General features: G+C 42.0%; 1 protein-coding gene across 4 annotated transcripts; it reads left to right on the top strand.

Moving 5' to 3' along the window:
- The first annotated feature begins 665 nt into the window (after window positions 1-665).
- Window positions 666-23,098, top strand: cxxc5a (CXXC finger protein 5a). 4 transcript variants are annotated; one of them, XM_030068002.1, is made up of 4 exons: window positions 666-743; window positions 2,278-2,335; window positions 12,003-13,021; window positions 22,913-23,098. In XM_030068002.1, exons 3-4 carry the CDS (start codon window positions 12,227-12,229, stop codon window positions 22,955-22,957), a joined length of 840 nt encoding a protein of 279 aa, XP_029923862.1. In that variant the 5' UTR covers window positions 666-743; window positions 2,278-2,335; window positions 12,003-12,226; the 3' UTR covers window positions 22,958-23,098. The 4 variants fall into 4 exon arrangements, with proteins under 4 accessions (XP_029923862.1, XP_029923861.1, XP_029923863.1 ...); XM_030068001.1 differs by lacking the exon at window positions 666-743 and adding an exon at window positions 2,082-2,136; XM_030068000.1 differs by lacking the exon at window positions 666-743 and adding an exon at window positions 2,099-2,161.
- Window positions 23,099-23,460: the final 362 nt, after the last annotated feature.

The following is a 23,460-nucleotide window of genomic DNA, read 5'->3' as shown; positions in this document are numbered from 1 at the left end:
TTTCCACATTTCGTCAAACTCATTTTTATTAAAAGATATTTTCACTTATTTTTAATCAAACCTCACAAGATATTTATTTAAACAACTGAGGATATCCGGCAGATCACTATTATTCTATGAAGATGCTCACGTGAGTGAGGAAAGTTCTTGAAACAATTGGACTAATTGAAATGTTGACAGTTTGGCGTGTTTCAAGACAAACAACAGATAACATATAAAAAATATTTAATGAATTGGTGTTTATTTTTTCAGTGCATGTATATAGTACACAAATCCCTGCGTAATTGCACATTTGGTGGGCTTATGAGTTTAGTATTTACTAAGTGAGTGTCATGTTTATGAGAGCAAGAGCATATTTGTGTGCAGGGAGGTTGGTTGGCTACTGGCAGTGTTGGTAGAACACCCCCTCCTCTCTCTCTCTCTCTCTCTCTCTCTCTCTCTCTCTCTCTCTCTCTCTCTCTTCAGCTGCCGCGATATTTTCCAGCACTGGAGCCTCAACCGCACGGCTCGATCGATTCGCATTGATTGTCCCTGACGAGCTGCTCCACTTTCTAGCCAATGTCAGCCAGTCTGCGATCGGGAAGGAGAGAAATGAAGGAAAATCTCTGCCGCCCTGGCGGTGTCATTTCCACACACTTGGGTTGGCCGCCTGCCAGCAGACAGGACAGTCGAAAGAGGTGGAGTGGACTCTGGGGCTGAGCGAGAGGAGGAGCAACCAGGGAGGTAGTTGTAAATAAAATAAGGTGGGTGCAGCCCTGACGTGCAGTCAGCGATCACGAATCCAACAAACACCAACATAATCAACATCTGTCACATTTTCTGAGAAGCATTCATCAGTGATTATCCCTTTCAAAGCCCCTATCCTCGTGTGTCAGTTTGATACCATATCATAAATAAATAAGCTTGGTGAAATGAGTTTAAGAGCGTGTTTACATACATTCCTGACAACAAACCAAGGTGTTGCTGGGACAGGTCGCACACTTAAGGCCCTTGGACTCAGCGGAAAACATGTGATTATTGTTTCGTGAATGTGTGTGTGTGTGTGTGTGTTTGTGTGTGTGTGTGTGTGTGTGTGTGTGTGTGTGTGTGTGTTTCTGATTACCACTGTCGTTTGATGGTGAAGTATCATAGTGCTGCAAATCTGAGCATGGGATTTTGAAATTAATCATCTGACCATCTGACTTGTTCACAGCTTTGTGGAGTCAACATGGGAGAGGTTTAAATCCAGTTTAGCAGGGTCATTATTCAACCTTATTAACCGTAAATGCAACAATTGGCAGTAATGAAACAACTATCGGTCCATTCCCACACAAGTTTTTCATACCTTAAGGAAGTATGACAGAGAGCAAACTTTTGGAGAGAGCGAGAGAGAGAGAGAGAGAATCTGAGTCTGCATACAGCGGTTGCAGTGGTGTCTGCAACTGCATTTGAAAAAATAATTACACCACTCTAAACTCTTAAAACTGGATATTTTTGTAGCAGCAACACTCATTTCTAAGTGGTACATTGTAAATGCAACTATCCCTTTTGCGCATGCATATATGTATGTATATATATATATATACTGTATATACACACACACACACACACACACACACAATACAAAAGGGTTCTGACTGGCTGAGTCACATTGTAAAATATCCAGTGGAAATCAATTTAAATATTAAAATCTGATTATATGTGGCATTACAGCCCACTGTTCAATGCTGCTAAACGGAGGAAATACTATAATAGCTTGAATTATTGATGATAAAACATATTTACTGTAGGCCAGCATTCTTTAATGACACAACCTATTGCCATGTCCCGCGGCAGTGCATTAAAGCAGAAGCCAGTCGGGGCAGTCATATACAGCGATTTAAAAAGCGCTAAGACATTTCTTTGTATTATTAGTGTTTTTATTTGAAACAAAGCGTCTCGATTGTCCTAAAATCACCGCGAACCAACGGCCTCTCATGGCTTATTGCTTGAAGTTTCTCGTCTGTGCGCCGCGGAAAAGTCCAGTTCGGTTTTTCCGCGAAGCTCCAAAAATCTATGAAATGTGTTTGCATGTTCCTCTCTGCAAGCGGGGATGTAGAGGTGGGATTGCAAGGACCGAGAAAGCTGGGGGAACCCACGCGTTCAGTCTCTGAGAAAGTACGCTTTTCCAAATAAATTGACGGTGAATATTTTTTTTTCTCCAGTTGTTATTAACAGACGGGCACTCTGTAGGATTGTGTTACCGGAGAATAAGCTTTTTTTCTCCTTTTCTTTTTTTGTCACCATTCTGCACGGTAGGCTTAGAGACGGACCGCTCGGACTGTGGGAGCCCTCCCCTCTGCTTGGATCTGCTTTGGTAGGTGCGAATAAAATGGGCCCGTGTTTGCAAATATGCAGATACATGGAAGGGAGGGAGGAGGAGGGGGGGGATCATACTTTGTTGAAGTCTGCTGAAAGTTGGGTTGTCATCTTCGTATAGGATCAAGTTATAGCCGGGTGAAGCCGGAGCAATGGTTCGTCCTGTATCTTCAAATGAGCGACTGCAGACCATATGCTGGTACCGCAGATATCCTGCTCTTAGATCAGTGAATGTAGACAAAAGGTATTTTGTATTGCTTCAATTAGAGCCAAAAAATGTTTTTTTCTAAGCGCCGCGATGCGTGTGTAGTGATGCCTCAGCACCGCTGTATAGGCGAGACGGGATAATACCAGCTGTACTGCCAGTTTGTTCCAACAATATTTTTGAAATTTATCATTATTATTTGATATTATGAGTCGGAGCCTCCGCAGATATTAGTTCATATTGTGTATGAATATATTATTTATCCATAATCCTGATAGTATATGTGAATCAGCTGTTAATGACGTGCGCACTAAACTTGACGCTGTCAGTAAATGAGACAAATTAGCGCCGTGCATTTGAGTTTGATCGTGCTTCGGCTTTACATTTGACCACTGGAGGGGACTTCTCTCATGTACATCTCAAACTTTTATTTTCTGCTGTGCTCATCTATACCGCCGTCATTACCACCCAATTAATAGCTTAAAACACAATCGATACAGACAATAGAAACCAGTGGCTCGTTTCCTGTTCGTGGTGCGATAGTCAGTGTGGACACGAGCAGCGATCGGTTAGGAAATTAGGTATTCTGAAGGCTGGACAGGCGATTTCTTCTTATTTTTCTTCATTAGTTTTTTCGTGTCATGATTAGGAAGTTCCCGGGTTGCCATGTCCTGGAGCTTTCTCCCCACAAGCCGGGATTTACTGTGACCCCCCCGCAATCTGCCGCCGGTTTCGATGCTCCGACGCTGAGGTCCATATGTTTGTGAATAATTTGAAGTCATAACGTGCACGTTGTGCTTGTTTTCCTCCTCCCAACTTTTTGTAGCCTCTGTGCATAATGAGGGAGAGAGCGAGGCGCAGCAGGTTACGGACAATAGATAGAGCCTTGACTCTAATTATTGTCACCAGGCTTTTTAACTTCTACTGCGCGTGTGCGCCTGGATGTTCACGCGTGCCTGCGTGAGTGCGCGTGTGCATCTGTGCGTGTGCACGTGCGCGCCACAGAAGGTGGGAGGAATAGGGAATGTACCGTGGATCAGTGAGAGTCCACAGATTGCGCGTCTGGAGGGAAACGTTGCATTGTCCATTAAACGACAGCTTTCCAGTATATTCACGTGCCCTGATGCTATTAGTTTTTTGCGTCTCGAGCACTTTCTTAACGACGCCGGAAATTAGACAATATTTTTCCCTCACTAGTAGGATCTTTATTCTCCCACTATTTAGGATCTGGCACCTGCACGCAGGATATAGCCTAGTGACGTCAGTGAGGAAACTTGTTCAAGAGTTGCTTTAATCAGAGAGTCATATGAACAGTGGCAAGCCTGGATCAATTAAATTCTGGCTGCCTGCCTAATGGTGAAGTCAGTTTACCTAATTTTGTCTGACATCTCTCTTAAAAATGACAATTGGTTGAGGTAGGGTCATGCTCTAGTCAGTCTCAGTGTGTAATTTCAATTAGCAGTAGCCACAATGTGTTTATTTTAGTTTAATTGAAAACACATGAAGAATTCAGTGTTATTATACAGAGCTGACCGCAAGGAAGCTGCATATGGAGCCATACTTTGTGTTGCTCCTGCTCTGCGTGTTATACAGCAAAATCCTAAACTAAATGCATGAATGGTGATTGAAAGAATGAGCAAAGTTAGCAGGTATCATTACAGGTATGGTGCTGGATCACAGGCTGCTCTATGGAGCAAAGTAGTCTGTGTAATATTGCTCAGGATAGAATATTAGTCTAGATTTCAGCACATTTTTGGTTATTTTTGCATTTGGGTTTTGTAAAAAAAAAAAAAAAAAAAAAAGACTCAGTCAGTCAGTGATGGGGAAGATGAATGCTCACTGGCCATAAACACTGTCCTCCATCTATCAGTCACCCATTGCGCTCGTCAACAACTGAACCAATCAGCCGTCTGTCAGTCAGTCATTATGCTCGAGATTTACATAAATTTTGAATACACACACCTGTTTCAAAAAAAGCTCTGTGATATAGATTCTGTGCCGTTGCAGGTCAAGAGCTGCATGGCAATGTTTAAAGATGAGGTGTTCATGCTCAAACAAGTTTAACTGTGTTAACAACATTCATCTAGCGGCGTTGTGACTGTTACAATCTATAAGTAGTCATATTTGTATTATCTATCGCGTCTGTGGAGACATGAAATGGACTGTGAATGATGAAGACCATTTTTTTTTTGTGATTGTTGTGAAACCACCGTGCAAGCCATTATAGGAGCTCCCATGCACTATTTACAAATTTGACATGGTTTGTGTGCGCCATTTTTTTCCCAGATTCATTCATACACTGGTTTCAGTTTGGCTCTCAGGTCTTTTTATGATGTTTGGACAAACTGATTTGGAGACATGATCAATTTTTTTTACCAAAGGGTGCAGACTATATAAAGTTAGTTGTACAATGTGGCAGCATGGTGCTATAAAAATAGGAAGACCATCCCTCAGGTGGAAGGCCGATGTCCAAGCCCTTTTGACAGCAAACATCTGCCCTGCTGAAGTGTCCTTGAGCTAAACACTGACTTCCTACCAGCTCCAGGGTTGCTGCACTCCAACTTCCCTGCGGATGGGGCAAGCCGAGATTTTTTCTTTGAGGCTCATTCTGTTGAGCTGGATAAGTGCACCAAATTTCATGCTGATATAACCCACGGTGTGCAAAAATATGTTCTTTCTCTCTCTCACTCTCTCTCAGCCTTTTTTCCTGTTTCATGATAATTTCCCCTTTAGGCTGGTCTGCATGAAATGTGGAACACATACTACAAACAGGTTCTGACATATCTTCCATGTCTCGAATCATGTGAGGCCACGTTCAGTTACAAGCTGTGAGGCGACTGATCATAATCACACTTCATACTCAAACCAATCCTGGCCCAGTTAACATGTGGACCAAGTATTATGACATTTAGTTAATTACCGTAAAAAAAAATGGTCCAACGTTCTCAGTGCATCCCCACCCTGTTGATGACAGGGGTTCAAAACCAGCCGCTACAGTGATGTCATATGCTCACATCAAGCCAGCCACTTAAAGCGATATCCACAGATTTTCATTTGTTTAGCTAATTCAACAGACCAGGCTGTGAATTAACAACAGGAAACCAATAAATGTCTTAATTGAATGAGCAATTACATTTGTAAGCACAGTAATAATGTTATGTGAAACCTCAGTAGATTTGCCAATATTTTGCTGGCTACACCGAATGACGTGCTGACTAGTGAAAATAAGTTATTGTCCGACCCCCAGATTAACAAATTGACTTTCCTTTAGTCCTAATCTAGCCAAGACTCTGGCCAAGAAGTAAACATACAAGCACTTGAAATATGAGAAGGATGTTTACAGACATTTTTATTTGGTCCATAAGGACCACCAGACAAAGAGCCAAAAAAAAACAAAAACAAAAACAAAAAAAAACAGAAAATCATTACAACACAGTGGCTGTTTCTGTCGCACACTTTGTAAATTAACTTAAACAAGAGACTACTGGTTATTTATACGGTACATTTGAATACAGGTTGATACATTGCCTCACAGGCCACACCCATGTTATACAATCTGCGGCTGAGCCCATTGGTCGATTAGAAAATGGCTTCACACACATAGATGTTGGCCTGTATTGATCATTTGGACTGTATCCAGATCTGTATCTCAATCCACTAATCCTGTGCAGCAAGTTTTGTGAATAAACAAGAAAGCCTCAGGGAAATATCAAGGAGAGCTGATGTTAACACTAACTTTTGTGCTGATATGACCCAAGGTGTATGAAATGTGGCTTTTAGAGGTTTTTATATTTGACTACTAATTATAATGCCCTCGCAAGGCCAATTGGGGTCATATTACACAGGGGCCTGGGAAGAGTGAGGCTCTAATATGGAGCAAAGTCTCCTGTCTCTTACATACAGCCATAGCAGGAAATTGAGCAAACATGTTTAGAGGGAAAAAAACAACAACAACAACAAAAACAATCTGGTTTCAACCCCACGGCACTGACACCCTAAATAGAGGAGACAGTTGTGGTAAAGTGGAGCAGTTTGCATATAGGCAAAAAAAAACTCAGTGGAGCCTTGGTGACTGATGTGGTGAAGAGAGAAAAGTGAAATGTACAGAGGAAACACACAGATCAGAAGAACTATAGTCTTGACAGTGGAAGTGCAACAGACTGATTAATCAAAGAAAACCAAAGTCATGCTCAGGTTTGGCGGTGATGGCAAGAATATGAGTGATAGGTCAGGAGGATGGAAGACGCACACACACACACACAGATGGGGAAGGTGTGAGTAATGCTAAAACTGGTGCCACTGCTTTAATTTATTATACAATGCTGTACACCAAAGCACACCTTACGGCACATCAGTTTTGGCTAAAGCCTGATGTCATTTTGGCTGCCTAGGATAATTACATTTTGAAGATACAAACTTAGCTGGGCCTTATTGCTAGTCTGAACACAACCTGTCAACCTGTAAAATAAGCATTTGAGTAAGTGTGTTTGGCATTCAAGATTGGTTTCTTAGTTTCTTTGTGTCTTGTTGGTGATAAATATTCCGTCCACATGATTATCTGAGGGATACAGTTTGGGATTTTTGTCAGGTAACAAAAACTGGGACTGATAAATAAATGGCATGTGTAAAAGTAAAGTTTGGTGACCATACAAACCAGGCGATGCTGCACAATAGATGAACATACTCAATTAGTTTTGCACTAACTCTGTTTTGTGTATCAAATAAAATGTAAGATTATTACTTCAAACAGTATAAGTCACTGTATTTTTATGCTGGCTGTGAGCTGCTGTACCTGTAACGCTGCATGTTTTGATGCCATCATGTTTATCTGCATAATTTTTTTAATCACTGTAAGCCTATACATCAATATAATACATGTCAAGATTTCAACGTTTCCTCAGCACTGGATAATTACAGTACAAAGTAATGTCTGTCAGATGAATGTTTTAAATTAAATACAAATCTAAGCATGGACGCACATCACACCTACCTACAGTTTTGTCAAGTTAACTTTGTTATTCAAGGCATAGTAACTGTCAGTGTCAGAAATAATGACTTTTCAGTGTGTTCACTGCAGTATCATCATAGGTGCTGTGGGGAAAGACACAAAGCAAACCAGCAATACCCACTGATACTATTGCACCATAAACCATGAATTCAACTTCATTAGCTTTATACACCAGCAGAGCCTTTGAATGTAATTTTGTTTCATTTTTTTCCCCCAATGCATACACTTACTTAGTGAACTTCACATGAATTTGAAGCCAGTAGTGGCAGAGTGTCACTGGCAGGTCAGCTGTTGCAAGGGTGGGAGGATAATGTTGTCCTGACTAAATTATAATGTTACAGCTGATCAGTGCTGTCTTTGAAAGTACTGTTTTCATGACCCGGGATGGCTGTTTGGTCATTTTGTAGACAACTTGAGGACCCATTTATTCATGCTGTGACTAATAATGCCAGCTTATGCTCTTTTGCTTTAAGTGAGAAGCCCTAATTCTCTCAGAACTTTTAAGTTAAAACAATGATCACAAAGTTGCAGCATAACTATTTATTGTCCTTTAGCCAATCAAAACGGTCGTGACAAAACAAAACATAAGATTGTTGTAGAAGTGTTTCATGATCAATCAACTGGCACAGTGAGATCCACCTGAATCTATTCTCGTGAACACACAGCTAGTCCTTGATTGATAGAGCGTGACATTCAGAGTGTTACGGCGGCTTTTACTCAAAACTTTGTTTTACAACATAGCAGCATTCAACAAGCGAAAGTGCTCTTATTTTTCTTTACCAAACTGAGTACACGATACAGCATTCTGTAGAGCCAATCTTCTGTTAAAACCACAAAAGCCCCATAAGGTGGCGGTTTTGCAATGCTGTCGCCTACAATCGAGCAGTGATGAAGTTAATGTTGAGATGCTTTGGAGAAACCGGACCCTGGTCAGTCTCACAGAGGGAGAAACTGAAACTATGGGGCTGAGGGGCTGTGGAGCTGGCTCTGGTTCGCTGGCGCCACATCCCCCTGAGCTGGTGAGAATGTGGGGGCTGTGCTCTTGCCTTTGAAGCTTTACCTCCCACTAATTCTGGCCTTCCAATTTCCACACACTGCACAGACACCCCCCACCCCCCCATCCTCTTCCCCTCCCCTTCCCTTTGTTTCCCTTATAAGGACTGGCCCGGCCATTTCCTCAGCTTTTCTGTGGGAGGTGGTATGCTTGTTTGTGAACATGGACAGGTCAGGAGAACGGAGGAATAGTTTTTCTCTTCATAGATGAGCAGTCACAGGAATCTTACATTGAAACCACAGTGTATGCACGCGTTCACGTCCAGAGTAGGCAGTCTTGCACTAGCCTACTGAAGCACTCTTTCTTTCCTGAAGTGTCCAGCAATCAGATTATTTGATCGAGCATGTTGCACTCAAACCTTGAGCTTTGTGGCTATTTGGGTGGCAAGTAATTTAAAATCAAATGCAGATGTTGTCCAGTCTGAAACGGAAGTGACAGAGCTGAATAATAGCAGCAAACATGATCACATGATCGTTTGCTTCCAGAAGTAGTTGCTACTGTGCAGTCACAACAAAATCCTGTTCTTTGATACTTGTCTCTGAGTTATCAGCAACATTTACCCTACCTGACGCTTAGGTGAAAGAACATAATGAAAAATAGGCAGATGTTCTCTCACATCTGTTATCACTAGGTCCTGCATTCACTTCAATCGCTATTAAATTGTTAGTCAATGTACAGAATTTCACAAATGCCTGAACTGAAATGGAGTCAAATCAACTCAAAGTAATTTATTTATAAAGCACTTTCAACAAAACAGTCTAGTCACAAGGGTGCCTTACAGGGCAACAAGGGACACAATTACAGATAAATATAGATGTACCCTCAAAGTGGTATTCAGAAATGACAAGCTTTACTTGAAAGTATAAATGAATCTGACCAGTCTTATGCTGTACTCAGCTTTGTAACCACTGAGGAGTGAGGAGGCAGGGGGTTAGATAGATTCAGAGCAAAGAGCTCAGGGTTAAAAAAAAAAAAAAAGTATCAGGTGTTCACCTGACAACAACCTATAAATCTCTAATCTAATCTCTTGGTGAAGAAATGTTACAGCATATTGACTGTTCTGTAGAAGAGCCTATAGTTAACATATACATTTATTACCTGTATGTAAACAAGTGTTTGTTTCTGGTTATGACAGTTTTAATGACGATGTGCTAAAACAAAGCTTGTGACATGGTATTCAAAGAATCATTTGTGAATGATCAGTCTCTGATTTGTATGAAGTTTAGCAGCATATTTTTTTTGTCATATGTGTATTGTAATTAATTGGATTTAATAAGACTTTCAGTGTACATTAAAATAGAAAACGCTGGATAACTGTATAATCCACAAAGAAAAAATGCATTAGCTATCGGTAGCGCCGGCAAATACAAGCACTTCAGAGTAATAAATGAACACAAACATAAGATAAGCTTGGTTTAGCAGCTACTAAGTTGCAACGCGTTTCAAGCCTGGCGCTTTTCCTCAGGCAGCAGCCATCATACTGCAAATACCTTTTCATAAAAAAAAATTGCTTGGCTTACTTTTCGCAGTCATTCCGAGAAGCTCGAGGGGAGCGGGTGTTGCTTCTTGTCAGTCCCACCATGTGCAGTGGCTGACTGATGAGTTAAATGAAGTACTAGAGGGAGAATGAAAATTTTGATGGTGCCAATTTGATTTTTAACCAAATTCCATTTTTTTTTTTTTTGCTAAGCTGCCAGTGGCATTTGTAATATTATGACGAAATGATGCATTTTATTGCATGACATTATGATAACTGTGCATTTTCAAAAATGCACGATCCACTTTTGCATTTTTTTTTTTTTTTTTTGCACATTCATGTTCATATTTCACAGTGTCACCACATCATTGATTGCCGTGCACATATCACTAACCTTTAATTGCATGAATTACAGAAAAGTATGAGATCCTTCTCTCCTTTTTTCTTTAGGCTTAGTGGGACCAATTTTCTAAAATACTCCGGTGGAGGTGTAATCCAATTTTTAACTAATGAATATTGCATCATGGTCAGGCTTTTTAAATTCTATGGGCTATAAATGAAAATATTAAGTAAACAAATGACCTCTTCCCTGTTTAATTTAGTAAAACTCATTTTTATGAACTGTTTGAGCTTAGTACAATATTCTGACTGCATGTTTGGAAGGCAGGCTTATTGGTTCATTGGAGCTCGATGATAAGAGACAAATGGAGAGTAGGTGATAGGATGATAAGAATTGCTTCAGTGTAACCACATCTTTGACTGCTAAAGTGATTGCATTTTTTAGAAGTTATTTCAAAGAGCACAAGTGCTTTGTTGCATCTGTTATATAGCCAGTAAAAGTGCATTGTATGCATGGTATCTCCTAAAAAAAGCCCAAACTCAAGTAGTGTGTGTGTTTGAGTGTGTATGTCTGTGTCTGTAAATGTATGTGTGTCTGTGTGTGTGTATGCCCCTTAATATGAAAAATATTCCAATTAAAAACAAAAACATGATTTTAGATAATTCTGTTCAATAAAGGTGATGTTAGGTAACGTTGCAGCTTGCAAACTTACTTAAAGTTATGATAGTCGCAGTTTAATACCTAATTAATTGCCTTTTCTTTCACAGTAACTGACAGAGTAATTAACCTTAATTAACTGATTAGTAATTAACTAACCCAAACTATGAATAGAGCTGCCAGTAGTTGCCCTTGTTTTTTCATGATCAAACATGCACACACACAGACTTATGTGCACCCATGCGCGCGCGCGCGCGCACACACACACACACACACACACTTAAATATGGTTAATCTGGATTCTAATGTCAGATCTAGATCTATTATTCAGCCCAGAATGCATTTAACAAATTATTTTTTTTTTTCCATGCAAGTGATTCTGCTGATCATATAGAGTCTTGTGGAACACTCTGTGTTATTGTCTCACACACTCTTGTCCTCTATGTTAAAGGTTTGAATGAATTACAGTAATTGTTGCATATTATTATATGGATTATTGATGTTCTTACTTAATTTTTGGAAAACTAATAATTTATTGTCATTTCAGAATTTTACTTGCTAGTTTGGCTGAATTTTATCTCTGTTATTTGATTTGCTTTTTTTTTTTTTTTTTTTTTTTAAATCATATTTTATGTAGTCATTTCATCATGGATCAGGGTGTTGGGTGTATAAATGACAGTGCTTAACAAATTTGCTTAAGATACCTAATCGGAACCATCTTTGATTTGAAATTGTCACATATTATTGTCAAAAAATTGACGTAAAATGATATGTTCTTGCATGTACATTGTAGACCACATAATCAAATGATGTAAAATGATGTTTTGAGTGTTTTGTGTCCACATTCACTGTTTACTAGTTGATGATGATGACTAATACTGGGCTTTCTATTTACATGCCTCTCTCCTCTCTCCCTGTGTAAAGTTTTCAGATCGCCAATGGAGGCATGTGGATAAGGACTGAGCTTTAGTGCAGCCAGAAGGCTCTGGGGCCTGCCTGCAGTCGGCTGGCTGATTGGTCCACCGAGGTGAGGTGCCACTTTCACCAGGGCACAGAACGGACGGAGAAAAGGTCTTTGCTCCCCCTCCTCGTTCACCCCTGTCCCCTTTCCACCCTCACCCCCAACCCAGGCACGTACGCTCTGGACCATGTCTAGCGGACTGTCGGAGGGGGGGCGGACAGAGGACCAGGAGCAGAGTAGCTGCAAACAGGACTCTCCTGTTATAGAGCGAAGGAACCGCAGTGGCATCATCAGCGAGCCCCTCAGTAAGAGCCTTAAGAACTCCCGTACCCTCTCTCAGTATACAGCAGCCTCCTCTGCCACCACCAATGGACACACGCACAACGGTGAGACTAAAAGCCACGCGGCCAAGCCTCAGTCGCCCCCACAGCCCCAGCCCACTGCCTCAGCACTGACAGCAGCCAAGTTGGACCGGACCCTAGAGCAGGTTCTGGAGGGACAGAATGGCCTGCTGCACTTTGCCCAGGCAGCAGCACTGTTAAAGCGGGCCGGTATGGAGCACATGCTTCTGCCTGGGGGCATGGGAGTGGGAGTTGGCGGTGGAGATGCAGGCTCGGGGGCGAGCGACTTGGAGGGTACGTCTGTCACGGACGCCGTAGGTGGTCCTGTTGACTTCCCATATGGAGTAGGGGGTGGCTTCCCCTTCAACCCGGGGCTTTTCATCATGACGCCGGCTGGAGTGTTTCTGGCGGACAGCGCACTACACATGGCCGGCCTGGCCGAGTACCCGGCACAGAGTGAGCTGGCCTCCGCTATCAACTCCGGTAAAAAGAAGCGAAAACGTTGTGGCATGTGCCCACCTTGCCGACGGCGGATTAACTGCGAGCAGTGCAGCAGCTGCCGGAATCGCAAAACAGGCCACCAGATCTGCAAATTCCGCAAATGTGAGGAGCTGAAGAAGAAGCCGTCTGCTGCTCTGGAGGTAAGAGGGAGCTGGCTAAAGGTCAGGGTAAAGGTATGCTGTTATCTTTTGTTCAGTTCTTTAGGTTGCTCTGTAAAATAAGCTGAATAGGTAAGAGTCATTCATAGTAACACAAAACTTCAAATCAGAGTTGAAAGGGAATACCACTCAGTGCTGCTCAAGTCCACTATGTCATCTCTGTGATCTAGGGCAGCCCTAGCAATATTTGGGTACATGAGCAGCTCTGCCTCAGTCACAAACAGAGAACTAAAACTTGAGCTTATAATGTCACCAGGATGAAAAATCTGGAGTTGGTTCGCATAGAAGAACATTGGAAATGTACAACTCAAAATATGAGCACCCATGGGGATTTTCTCTGGATAAGCATATAGCATCAAATTAATAATGACAATAATAATAATAATAAAAACCTCTCAAACTCACAACTTATAGTACAACCATAGAATAAGTCTTTGGCTATATATATAAAAAATATTTTTTAAGAAAGAAAACCTCATGTTTTCCCACACAGGTGAATGTTATTCCTCTTTAAGGGTTCTGTTTCATGGGGACTTTTTGGTAGAGTGAAGCTTACAGCAGGGAAATGACAGGTGGTGAGGAAAGTGGAGGGTAGGTGCAGGGTAGGCATGCACCATGCGGTCTCTTTAATCTGTCCTCCACACTCCCAGCATCACCCTGCCCACATCTCTCAATTGGTGGTCATTGCTCATTCAGTGGCTAAAACACAAAATTGTTTGTACTTGTTTGACTTAGTGCTGAATACAGTAAATTAGTTGTTGGATTTGCTCTTTTGTGCAGGTGTAAATTGTGCTTTGCCCGTGTCTGTGTTCATAGCAGAGAAATCTACAAAAAAGTGTGTGTGGCAGTAGGGGCGGAGCATCCGTTAATGTGTGTACTGTATGTGTTTGTGTGCAAGCGTTCGCACATGTAGCCTATGTGGCTGTGCGTGTGTGCGTGTAACATGGTCCATCTGGCCATGGGGCTGTCATCTGGAGCACCAGGTGTCAGCGTGGCACAGGCGCCCCCCTCGCTGCCGCTGTCCTTCTCTCCGGTGGCACGCCCGCCTGACTAAATGGCCCTGCAAACTTCCTGTCTGGGTTACCTCCATTACGCTCTGTGGCCTGACTAACCCTGGCTGCGGCGACAGAATGACCAATGTCACCGTTTTTTCATGTAAAATCAATTTAAAAAAACATGCAATCACATAGCAAGTAATGTAAACTTTTGTGACTAATATGATAGTATTTCTCTAGTACAGAATACACAATGAAATCAATTAGAATCAACTGGCCTGTTGGATATTAAACATTGGAAAGGCCATTGTCATATTTGACACCATAGACTTCTCTCTGTGTTTTTGATGTGGCTTGAACATTATAAGTTGTCCTCCAGGCTAAAGTGGATGACTATAGACTGAAAGTTGATTGTCGAATCCCCATGGACTGACTGTGTGCATTCACAATGAAGTACTTCTTAAACAAACACTAAATGTACACAAGCGCGTGCGCACGCACGCACGCACGCACACACACACACACACACACACGCACATAGACACATTTAAGTAGCTTTATAATGTGAAGCTGGAAGATGTCTCACATTTGTCATGGGTCGTTGTAGCTCAAAAAGGATCACATTCTCACACGCTGACATTAAAACTGATGCGCCTTGGTCCCGAATATCAGCGTGTCGTCTTTGTTATATTGTTCACATGTAGTCGCAAACTGATGAGAGGTTTCATTTGTCTATTCATGACTCACCAAAACATGGTGAAACGTGTCAGCTTGCTATGTAGGTGGTAAAATTGGTTGGTAACAGAAAGAAATTTTTATTTAATTTATGATTTGCTATTGATGTTCTCGTGGCAGTTAGCCTAATACCAGTCATTCAGATTAGCGATGCCAAACCCAGGGGGCCTTAAATATTCATGGATGTCGTTGTTGATATAGGTCATGCCGCTTATAACGTCACTGTCTGCTGATGTTGCCAATGGCCACCTCATATGCCACTGAAAGGAACTCCAGGGTACCATAAAATTGCCAAGCCTTAATTTTCTTTAATGAGTGTAATAGCACTATGATTATTGACTTTGTTAATCATATATTTTGTAATGGCCTTGCACAAATTCTTTACTGATGAGATTAAATTTTCAAACAGACACTACTCATAAATGTATTGGTAATGCAATTTAATTTTTTTCAGACCTAAATGCCTTGGAGCCCAGGCAAATATATGCAATAGTACTATTGCAGTAGTATTAAAGGATAAAACTAGTGGTATTTTTTTTCTTTAAGTTGTCTAGTTTTCCTCTCTCCTTTACATTAATTCTGGCGGTGCCAAATATGTATCACCGGAGATATCAGGCATCATTTCCCTAACTTCAGAAGAAGCCATTTGCTTGTATTGCTTTACAATATGAAAAACTACTTCCACAGACTTGAAAATTGCCCTAGATAATCCATCACAGTAAACACAAGGCTGTGATTTCATTCTTTTAAAGTTTGTGTTCTATTCTTATTTCATTCTGTCCAAGCTGAGTGATTGCATGTAAGTGCTTACATTGGTTATATTCTGTTAAAAGCCTCATGCCACATGCAGAAACAGACATGACAAAGTGTGTGCAGTCAAAATGACATAATTACAGCCAAAACTGCAGCCAGAAATTGAGACAGACATGCAGACAGTGACACATGCCTCTGTCCCGGAACCACTGCCTGATTCCGGTGGGATTATTTCTTGCAGTTGTGAGAAGTAGAGAGCTGAAATTGCCTCTAGCGCCGCTAAAGTGCCGGAGGTTTCAGGAATGCAGTTGCTATGAGAAGAAGCATGAATGCCAAGGTACATGGACAACATGTCTCCGGCACCCGTGCATCTTCCCACACAGAAAGCATCAACCAAGCCTTGCTCTCAATCACTTGACACCCACGGGAAGAAACGGAAGTCTCCGCCAGGAATTAATCCCTCAAAAACATGTCGCCTCACAAACTTCCATGTCTTATTTATTTCTTTAATTTAGGGTGTCTTTATTCGCCAGGAGAGCAAATACTTTCACCAAAAACTTTGTGTTTCAAAAATTACCGCAAATTATCAAATGTTAAAAAAAAATCCAGTGATGGCATGCTTTGCAAAATGATTGGGGCAAAAAGAAAAGCGGACATATGAAGTTGCAAAAGGACTGTAAATCTAAATGAATAAATTATTTTGCTTGGAGGCAGGATCCATCAGACGCAGGTGCAAAACCGCTTTTAAATTCTCTCCCCAACCATTCCTCTCAGAAACACTCAAAAGACGCCACCGTATGACATTTTGCTCGCTACATGAAGCTGTAACATTTTCAATTTTGACTGCTTTTTATTTGTCCTCATGCACTCATACATTTCCCATTAGCGAGCCAATAGCTGTCTCAAACGGCTTTGTTATTAAGTCAACAGCTCTTGTTCAGCAGGTGATTAGATCAGAGAATACAGGCCAGGCCGCGCTGTCAGTGAGTGTGATGTCATCAGTGAGAGCTAAATGTCAGATGATGAGATTCACAGAGGATCTGCTGCGTCAGGGAAGAAAAGCCGAGAACAAAGCGTCAGCAGTAAATCCCAAATGTCAATAATGAGTAGATTATCTTTGCACAAATAGTTAGGAAAATAAGATTGTCACCTGTAGTTTTTTGTACTGTTTGCAGACCTGGGCGACTGTTAAGAGATATTACCGCCTCCCTGTGATGCTCCTGCATATTTAGGGCCTCTTACGCAGCACCTGGGCCAAAAAGGAAGACCATTACGGCTTGTAGACAGACCACAGTGAACTGCAGTGAGCCTCAGCTGTAGCTCAAACATCTCCCACGTCCCCCCCAACCCACCCACCCACCTCCCAGCATCAAACAGAGATAGAGTGGCACATCCCTGTCTGTCTGCTGTGGCTGTTACACTGAGTGTGCGCCCTATAAAGAGGCACGGCGTCTTATTTAATGTGTGCCTTGCGGTCAGTTTGTCTAATGGTTTGGTGCAGTGTTTTGATCGCTGCCCAGAGAGTATACATTTGTGGACATATGCAAGAGTGAAGGCTGGATCAAATCTACTAGTTTTGTTTTCCTGCATTTGTATGGATGTTTATCCCTGCATGTGTGTGTGTGTGTGTGTGTGTGTGCGTGTTGGAATACAAGTGTAGTCCGGCAGCTGTGTGCTTACTTTAAGGGTGTTGACGGTTTCCATTGAAAGCTCATGGCAGCTCAAAGAGGAGCGTAAAATTGGCAAGTGAGGGGGAGTTAGCATGCCGAGGCCTTTGCCACCTCATACCTCACTGGCTGAAGATGTCTGGATTTATTCTGGGAATGCTACATTTGAGAGAAATAAGTGGGGAGGCAGTTCCTTTCTGCTGCATGTCTGAATACCCTCCAGTGGTGTCAGTCTCATCGCTGCTGCTCCTCACTGAGAGGGAGAAGGAAAGAGAGAGAGGGAGACACAAACAGAGTTAGGGAGTTGTAGTCTAACATGTTTGTATTTGGTTGTTATTGTCGCCATTACAACCAGGATGTGTCTGTGTGTAATACTTAGAAGAATAGGATATAAACTAGGGCTGGGTGATACATCCATAGGATACTAGATATCACCTGGAATTTTGTACATTATAATATGGTGATATGACATAATTGTTGTCTTTAAAGGCTATTACAGCAAAAATGATCCAATAATCTGAATTTATTTATTTGCCTCTACCTGCTTGGTCATCATATCCACATTACTAATGACTGTTTCTTGTGTGTAAATATATTAAATTTAATATATAAAATTGTCATCCCTGCAATATCAACACAAAACCTATATTGAGGTATTCGGTCAAAGATACATATGATTTTGTCTATATCGGTTGAGTTTTTGTGTTTAGACCCATCTCTATGCTATGCTATATGATGAATTTGTCATGTAATTTGACGGCTGTATCACAGGCGGTGCCTCTATACTTATTTGTTATCAGACACAGTCAGCGTCTGTACATACAAGTGTTGGACACGCTGCCTGTTGTGGGGTCACTTTGCTTGTATCAGGTGTGTCGACATGGGAGCAGCGTAGTCCCTCACGTTCCCCCTCTTCCTCCCAGACACCGTACACCAGACAGTGAGGAGGGCGGACGCACATGCAGACTGACAGGCGGTGCAGACTGACACCGAGACACATGAATCTGTGGGCAAGTTGCTGGGCAGACAGAGAGACAAGTTGGACTGGACAGAGGGAGAGAGAAAGACACAGAGAGAAGGAGTGAGAGAGAGAAAAAGAGAGACAGAGAGAGAGAGACTAGCAAGCATGCAGTCAGTCCAGCCAAGTCATCCTAGACTGATATGTGAAGTGTATTCACAGTCCCCCCCTTTGCTGTTTGAGAGAGACAGTGACATCATCGGTCTGAAGTCATGCTGCAGTCCACCAGCACCAAGGGTCAGCGTGAAAGGCTTGGATTCGCCCACAAGAAAGTGACAAAGTATGAGGGCTGAAACCCCGACACATCGAGCCGATAGTCAGCTGTTGGCCGTCACCCATTGTTTGTGCGGTGTGTCCCGCACCGTCAGCCCTCGTCGGCTCTCCTCAGCGGCTAATCGGCCATCGCTGAAAGAGAGAGCTTTCCGATTGGCTGTTCAGTGCATGAGGGGAGAAACACAATTCCAGTCGCGCTGATATGGTGCCAACTATCCGGCAAGCAAGCGAACCAGAGAGAGCTAGCTGTGGTAAACCAAACCAAATTTGAAGAGATTCATAGTGGCGTGAAATTGACGGGCTAGTTGTTCCTTTGAATGTGTCTCAAACCAGATCCTAGTTCAGCTGGTGATGAATCAGTTCTGAACAGGAATTTGGTTAGTGAGTCAATGAACACCGGCACAGTGATGATTCTGTAATACACAACGTGGTTCCAAGCTTACAGTCACACATGATAATGAGAATTAAGCATAACGTTAGGTAAGATAACATGTCAGTTGTTCACTATCTTTAACTAACCCAGCTGTCCACCAAGGTGTGAATCGAAAGGTTTTAAGCATTTAATCTAAAAGCCTGTGGTTACTTTTGGAAAACAAAATAAAACAAAACAAACAAAAAATGTTTATTGTCCTTTTGACAGCAAATTACTTACATTTTCCAGTTTTCAGTGTCAGTTTTCTTTTTAAGATGAAGCTGGTGTTTAGGTTGGTAATGTTATTTCAGGTTAGTTTAGCGAGGGAACTTTAAAGGAAGCTTGCTCTCCAGCGACTTACTGAACTAGGGTGTGGCTACTTCTCTGCGATGCTGAAGCTTCCTGTTTTGCTGTTCTGATACTACTGCTACTCTTTTCCAGCACATGCTCACCATCAAGTGTGTGTTCATGGACAACTTTTACCAGGCGACATGAGGCCGGCCTCAGTCGCTGCTAGTTCTTGGAAGTTGTCTTGTGTCCCAGGGTTAAGGGTCAGCTCCAGAATCGGCTCTGGAATCCTTGTACCATGATAGCGCAAATGTGATTTGTAAGAAAAATCGCAGTAGCACATTTACATATCAGTCACAATTGACTTGAGGAAGCTTTGCAAAAAGCCTCGCTCCCTTTAGCTAGACAAACACAAGAGTGTTCATGTCAGCCAGAGGTCAGCGGTATTGTGATTCAGCCATTTTAAAGGTTTACTTTTCTGCCTTGTGAAAAAAAAAAAAAAAAAAAAAAAACAGACAGTGCTGCATCCCACATATGTGGAGATGTTTTGTGTTCATTTTGTCTGTTTGTATGTGTGTGTGTGTGTGTGTGTGTGTTCCCTTATATGTGGCTCTCCACAGGGCATCCTCACAACTGTTGATGATAACACCATGAAACAAAAGCCAGAATGCTCAGTGGTGCCGTGGGGCAAAAATTGAATTCATGACATCATCTCATCAGTAACACCTCACACACTGTGTACTGTAAGGAGGCCATTACGAAGCGGGATTTAGCTCATTAAAGAAGTGTCTATTCTGGGGGAAAATGATGCAGCCTGCCTCTTTTTGGGCTAATTGCACTTAAACAGAATTATTTGAGTTATGCTAACACAAACATGTTTGCCACACTCACGTCTATTGATCGAGCCGTCACGTCAGTCGCCATGAGGGAACCGTGCCTATTTTTCATCGATTGGATTTGCCTAATAATAAAGAGAAAGTTCAAATGAAGGAACTGAGTTGTTTTGCCTTTCACAAATTACATCACAGTCCAGTCTTGCCGGCATTTTGACATTGGTGGCAGTGCCAGATGTTGCTGTCCTCTGGCCGCCTTGTTGATTTTTTTAACAGTTGAGTGCTGCGGTAGAAAGGTCATCACAGAGACAGATGAGGAGCTGAAGACACTCACCATGGAACTGGAAAGAATGTTTGCAGTTTATTCGCTGCTAACCTCCTGGATCACAGTTAATAGTCATTAATGCAAAAAAAAAAAAAAAAAAAAAAAAATCTGAATTGTGTATATGGTAATACCAAAAATTGCAGTGATTGTGCCTGCTGAAGGCATTTTTGAGAGAAATCTATGCTAGTCCAGCGTTTTCCCAAGGGTTTTTACAGCAGCAGTGCATATGTTTGGCAGGCTATCTCAGGTTTGCATGCACATTGACATTCAATGACTAAGATGCAAAACCTAAAAAACGACCTGTAAAATGTACTTTGGCGTTAGAAGTACTTATTGTTGCTTTGACACCCTAAATAAATAAGTAATTAAATAAATCAACAGATCGCCTCCTATGAAACTAATGTAAATAATAAATGAGTTCACTAGAAAACGACATCATCTCTGGAAATCTCTGGTGCAGGCGAGCGATTGTGTAATTTTACCTCGGATGATGTCACACACAAGCTGATTCACCGCCATTCAGACACACCAAACAACTTCAATCAAAATGGGACATCCAACGTACAGTTACAAAGAATATAGGAAGAGATTCTGACAGAAAGCTCTTGAAGCGTCTTTTAAATAAAACCAAATCTCTGTACACTGAATGACGTTCGCAGGGTGTTTGAAAAACTGATATGATGTGTAAAGATTGATGTGAGATCATTATCGCGCTGTAGTCGCAGCGTACGGTGCAAACTTATGTGGGCTATCAACGTCTCTGATGTCTGAGTGTCTCAGTTTAAGTCAATTTAACACATAAAGTACAGCGTAACACATTTAGCTGGAGTCTAGACAATAATTCTGTTTGATGCCCTTTTTAAACAGCAGGAGTTAATGTTTGAAATGAAAGTAAATGAAACCCAGGCTGCATGAACCCAGCTGTCATTCAGTTTCAAGACTTGGTATTAACAATGGCTTTCAAATGAACAATGGTCCGCTGATTCTAGGGTACAGGCATGGTTTAATTTGGCCTGAAAATGAATGTGGGCTGGTTGTAATGTAGGTCTCAGGCAAACTTGAGTGAACTAATGGGCCATTTGCCACTAAACTCATATTTACAGCAGAAGCGAAAGAGATCTCAGCGTGCCCCTGTGTGTATATTTTGACTTGTTTGTATTCCGGTGCCATCTTACCACTGCCATTTTTCACTGTCAAAAACTACTCTGGAAGTGTCTGTTTTTTTTTTAATCATCCCTGACATTCAACATTGTCTGCTTTAAAGAGGTGTCAACTAAACTACATTACAGTCAGATACATGTATAATCAGATATATGCAACAGATTCTAAAATGTATAATATTAAAATTATACCGCTTCAAAATTATTATTATTTCATGACATTTCTTAGAATACATTTCTTGAACTACTAAACTGGATTACTGTATGTTTCTAACCCCTTTGATGTAACTCTTTAGTATATGAGAACATGTTAACGTTTAATTTTTTTTTTTTTTTTCTGACAGCTATGGATAACTTCCTTTTCCATTTTCATTAAATAGGCATGTGTGTGTGTCTGTGTGCATGCTTATATGTATACTGAGTGTGTTGGTGTGCACTCACAGCATGCATGACTCCTTAATAAGCCTTCCGCCGTTGAGCACTGACGGCGAAATTAATCAGAATCCATGGCGTGAGAGAATTTTAGCTTAACAGTCTCGGTGTTTGGTGTGATTTTGGGGGTTTGCTGCGAGTGTTGGTTAACGTGTCAGTGTGTGTGGAGGTGTGTGACTGTTCTTGAATACATATTGGTTAGTGCGAGAGTGTGTGTGGGTGCATAAATGTTTGTCGAGCTTCTCCTACCTCGCTCCAGGCAGAGCTGGAGCGAACAGGAGATTCTGTGCCGCAGTCGAGTTGCACTTTGCAGGACGCCAACCGTGCTACGGCTCCAGGGATCTCGGCGGTTTTCTATCTCCTGACTGGCAGGCCGCTGCTCAGCCCTGCAGCTGCATGCATGTGTGCCACTCCTGCTTAGTGCAATCAGACACAGAGGGACCACACTGAGAAAGAGAGAGAGAGAGAGAGTGAGAGAGAGAAGGAGAGGTGGGGGGAACAGAAAGCGGTGTCACCGGCGAGGATGGCGTGGTGTGGTGGTGGGAGAGCAATGTGTGTGGTGGCTAAATAATAAATGCGGCGTATCGGGTTTGGTGTGAAGCCAGGACTGGAGCCCGTTGCTGTGGTGGTGGTGGTGGGAGGGGTGGGAGGGTTGTCCGGGGTGGGGGGGGTGGACAGTTGATAGGCCAGACAGTGTAGGATGCAGAGATTTCGCACATACTACTCATCCAGAGAGAGGGAGTGCAGTGGAAGGGCAGAGAGTGTAGGAAGAGGAAGAACAGAGGGTAACAGCACACTTGCCTCTGTGTCTGGGTGTGAAGAGATGGTGAAGATGTAGGTTTTGTGATGAATTTGCCAACAGTCATAATCATGTGCTGCCTTTTTCTTTTTTAAAGAGCTGTTTTCATTAACTAGTCCACCCTCCCTCTCCCCTTTCTTTCTCCCCTCTCCCTCCCCTCCCCTTGTCTTCTGTTTCTCCAAGAAGGTGATGCTACCTACAGGAGCGGCGTTCCGGTGGTTCCAGTAGGACTCCTCCTCCTCCTCCTCCTCTTCCCTACCCAAAGCTCCGCCATCAAGTGCAATGCCAACTCTTGGATTGTCTCCGGCACAGACACTGGCTAATACGCAAAACAAGCAACAAAATAAAATTATACAAAAAAACAAAAAAACAAAACAGAGATGAAAACAAAAAACAAAAAAACAAACAAAAAAAAAAGAAAATCAATCGGGTAATGGATGCACCTACTTATTCCTTGAACCAAAAATGAAGCATAAAGAAAAGCATCTATGGCAACTTTCATTCCCTTTTATATGTTTCCATTTTGGTACCTTTCGTCCTTTTTCCAGCAGGTTTTTTCTGTCGCTTAAACATGAAACTGTTCATTGCCAAACAGAAATGACGGACTGAGTGTGGACAATCAACTAATTTCTGTGTTTGGTGTTAATGTTGTTCACGTGTGGAAAGATACAGTACTTGTGTAGAGAATGTAAATTTACAGCTATATTTTAAAACTAGTGGCTAATGGCAAA

Source organism: Myripristis murdjan, chromosome 14 (assembly GCF_902150065.1).
Source record: "Myripristis murdjan chromosome 14, fMyrMur1.1, whole genome shotgun sequence".
NCBI classification, from domain to species: domain Eukaryota; kingdom Metazoa; phylum Chordata; class Actinopteri; order Holocentriformes; family Holocentridae; genus Myripristis; species Myripristis murdjan.
Note: the sequence above shows the minus strand (reverse complement) of the source record. Positions and strands in the feature narration are given on the sequence as shown.

Coding starts and splice junctions, on each gene's coding strand:
- cxxc5a (XM_030068002.1), top strand. CDS start 12,227: ATGTCTAGCGGACTGTCGGAGGGGGGGCGGACAGAGGACCAGGAGCAG. Junction 13,022..22,912: donor AGCCGTCTGCTGCTCTGGAG/GTAAGAGGGAGC, acceptor TGTTTCTCCAAG/AAGGTGATGCTACCTACAGG.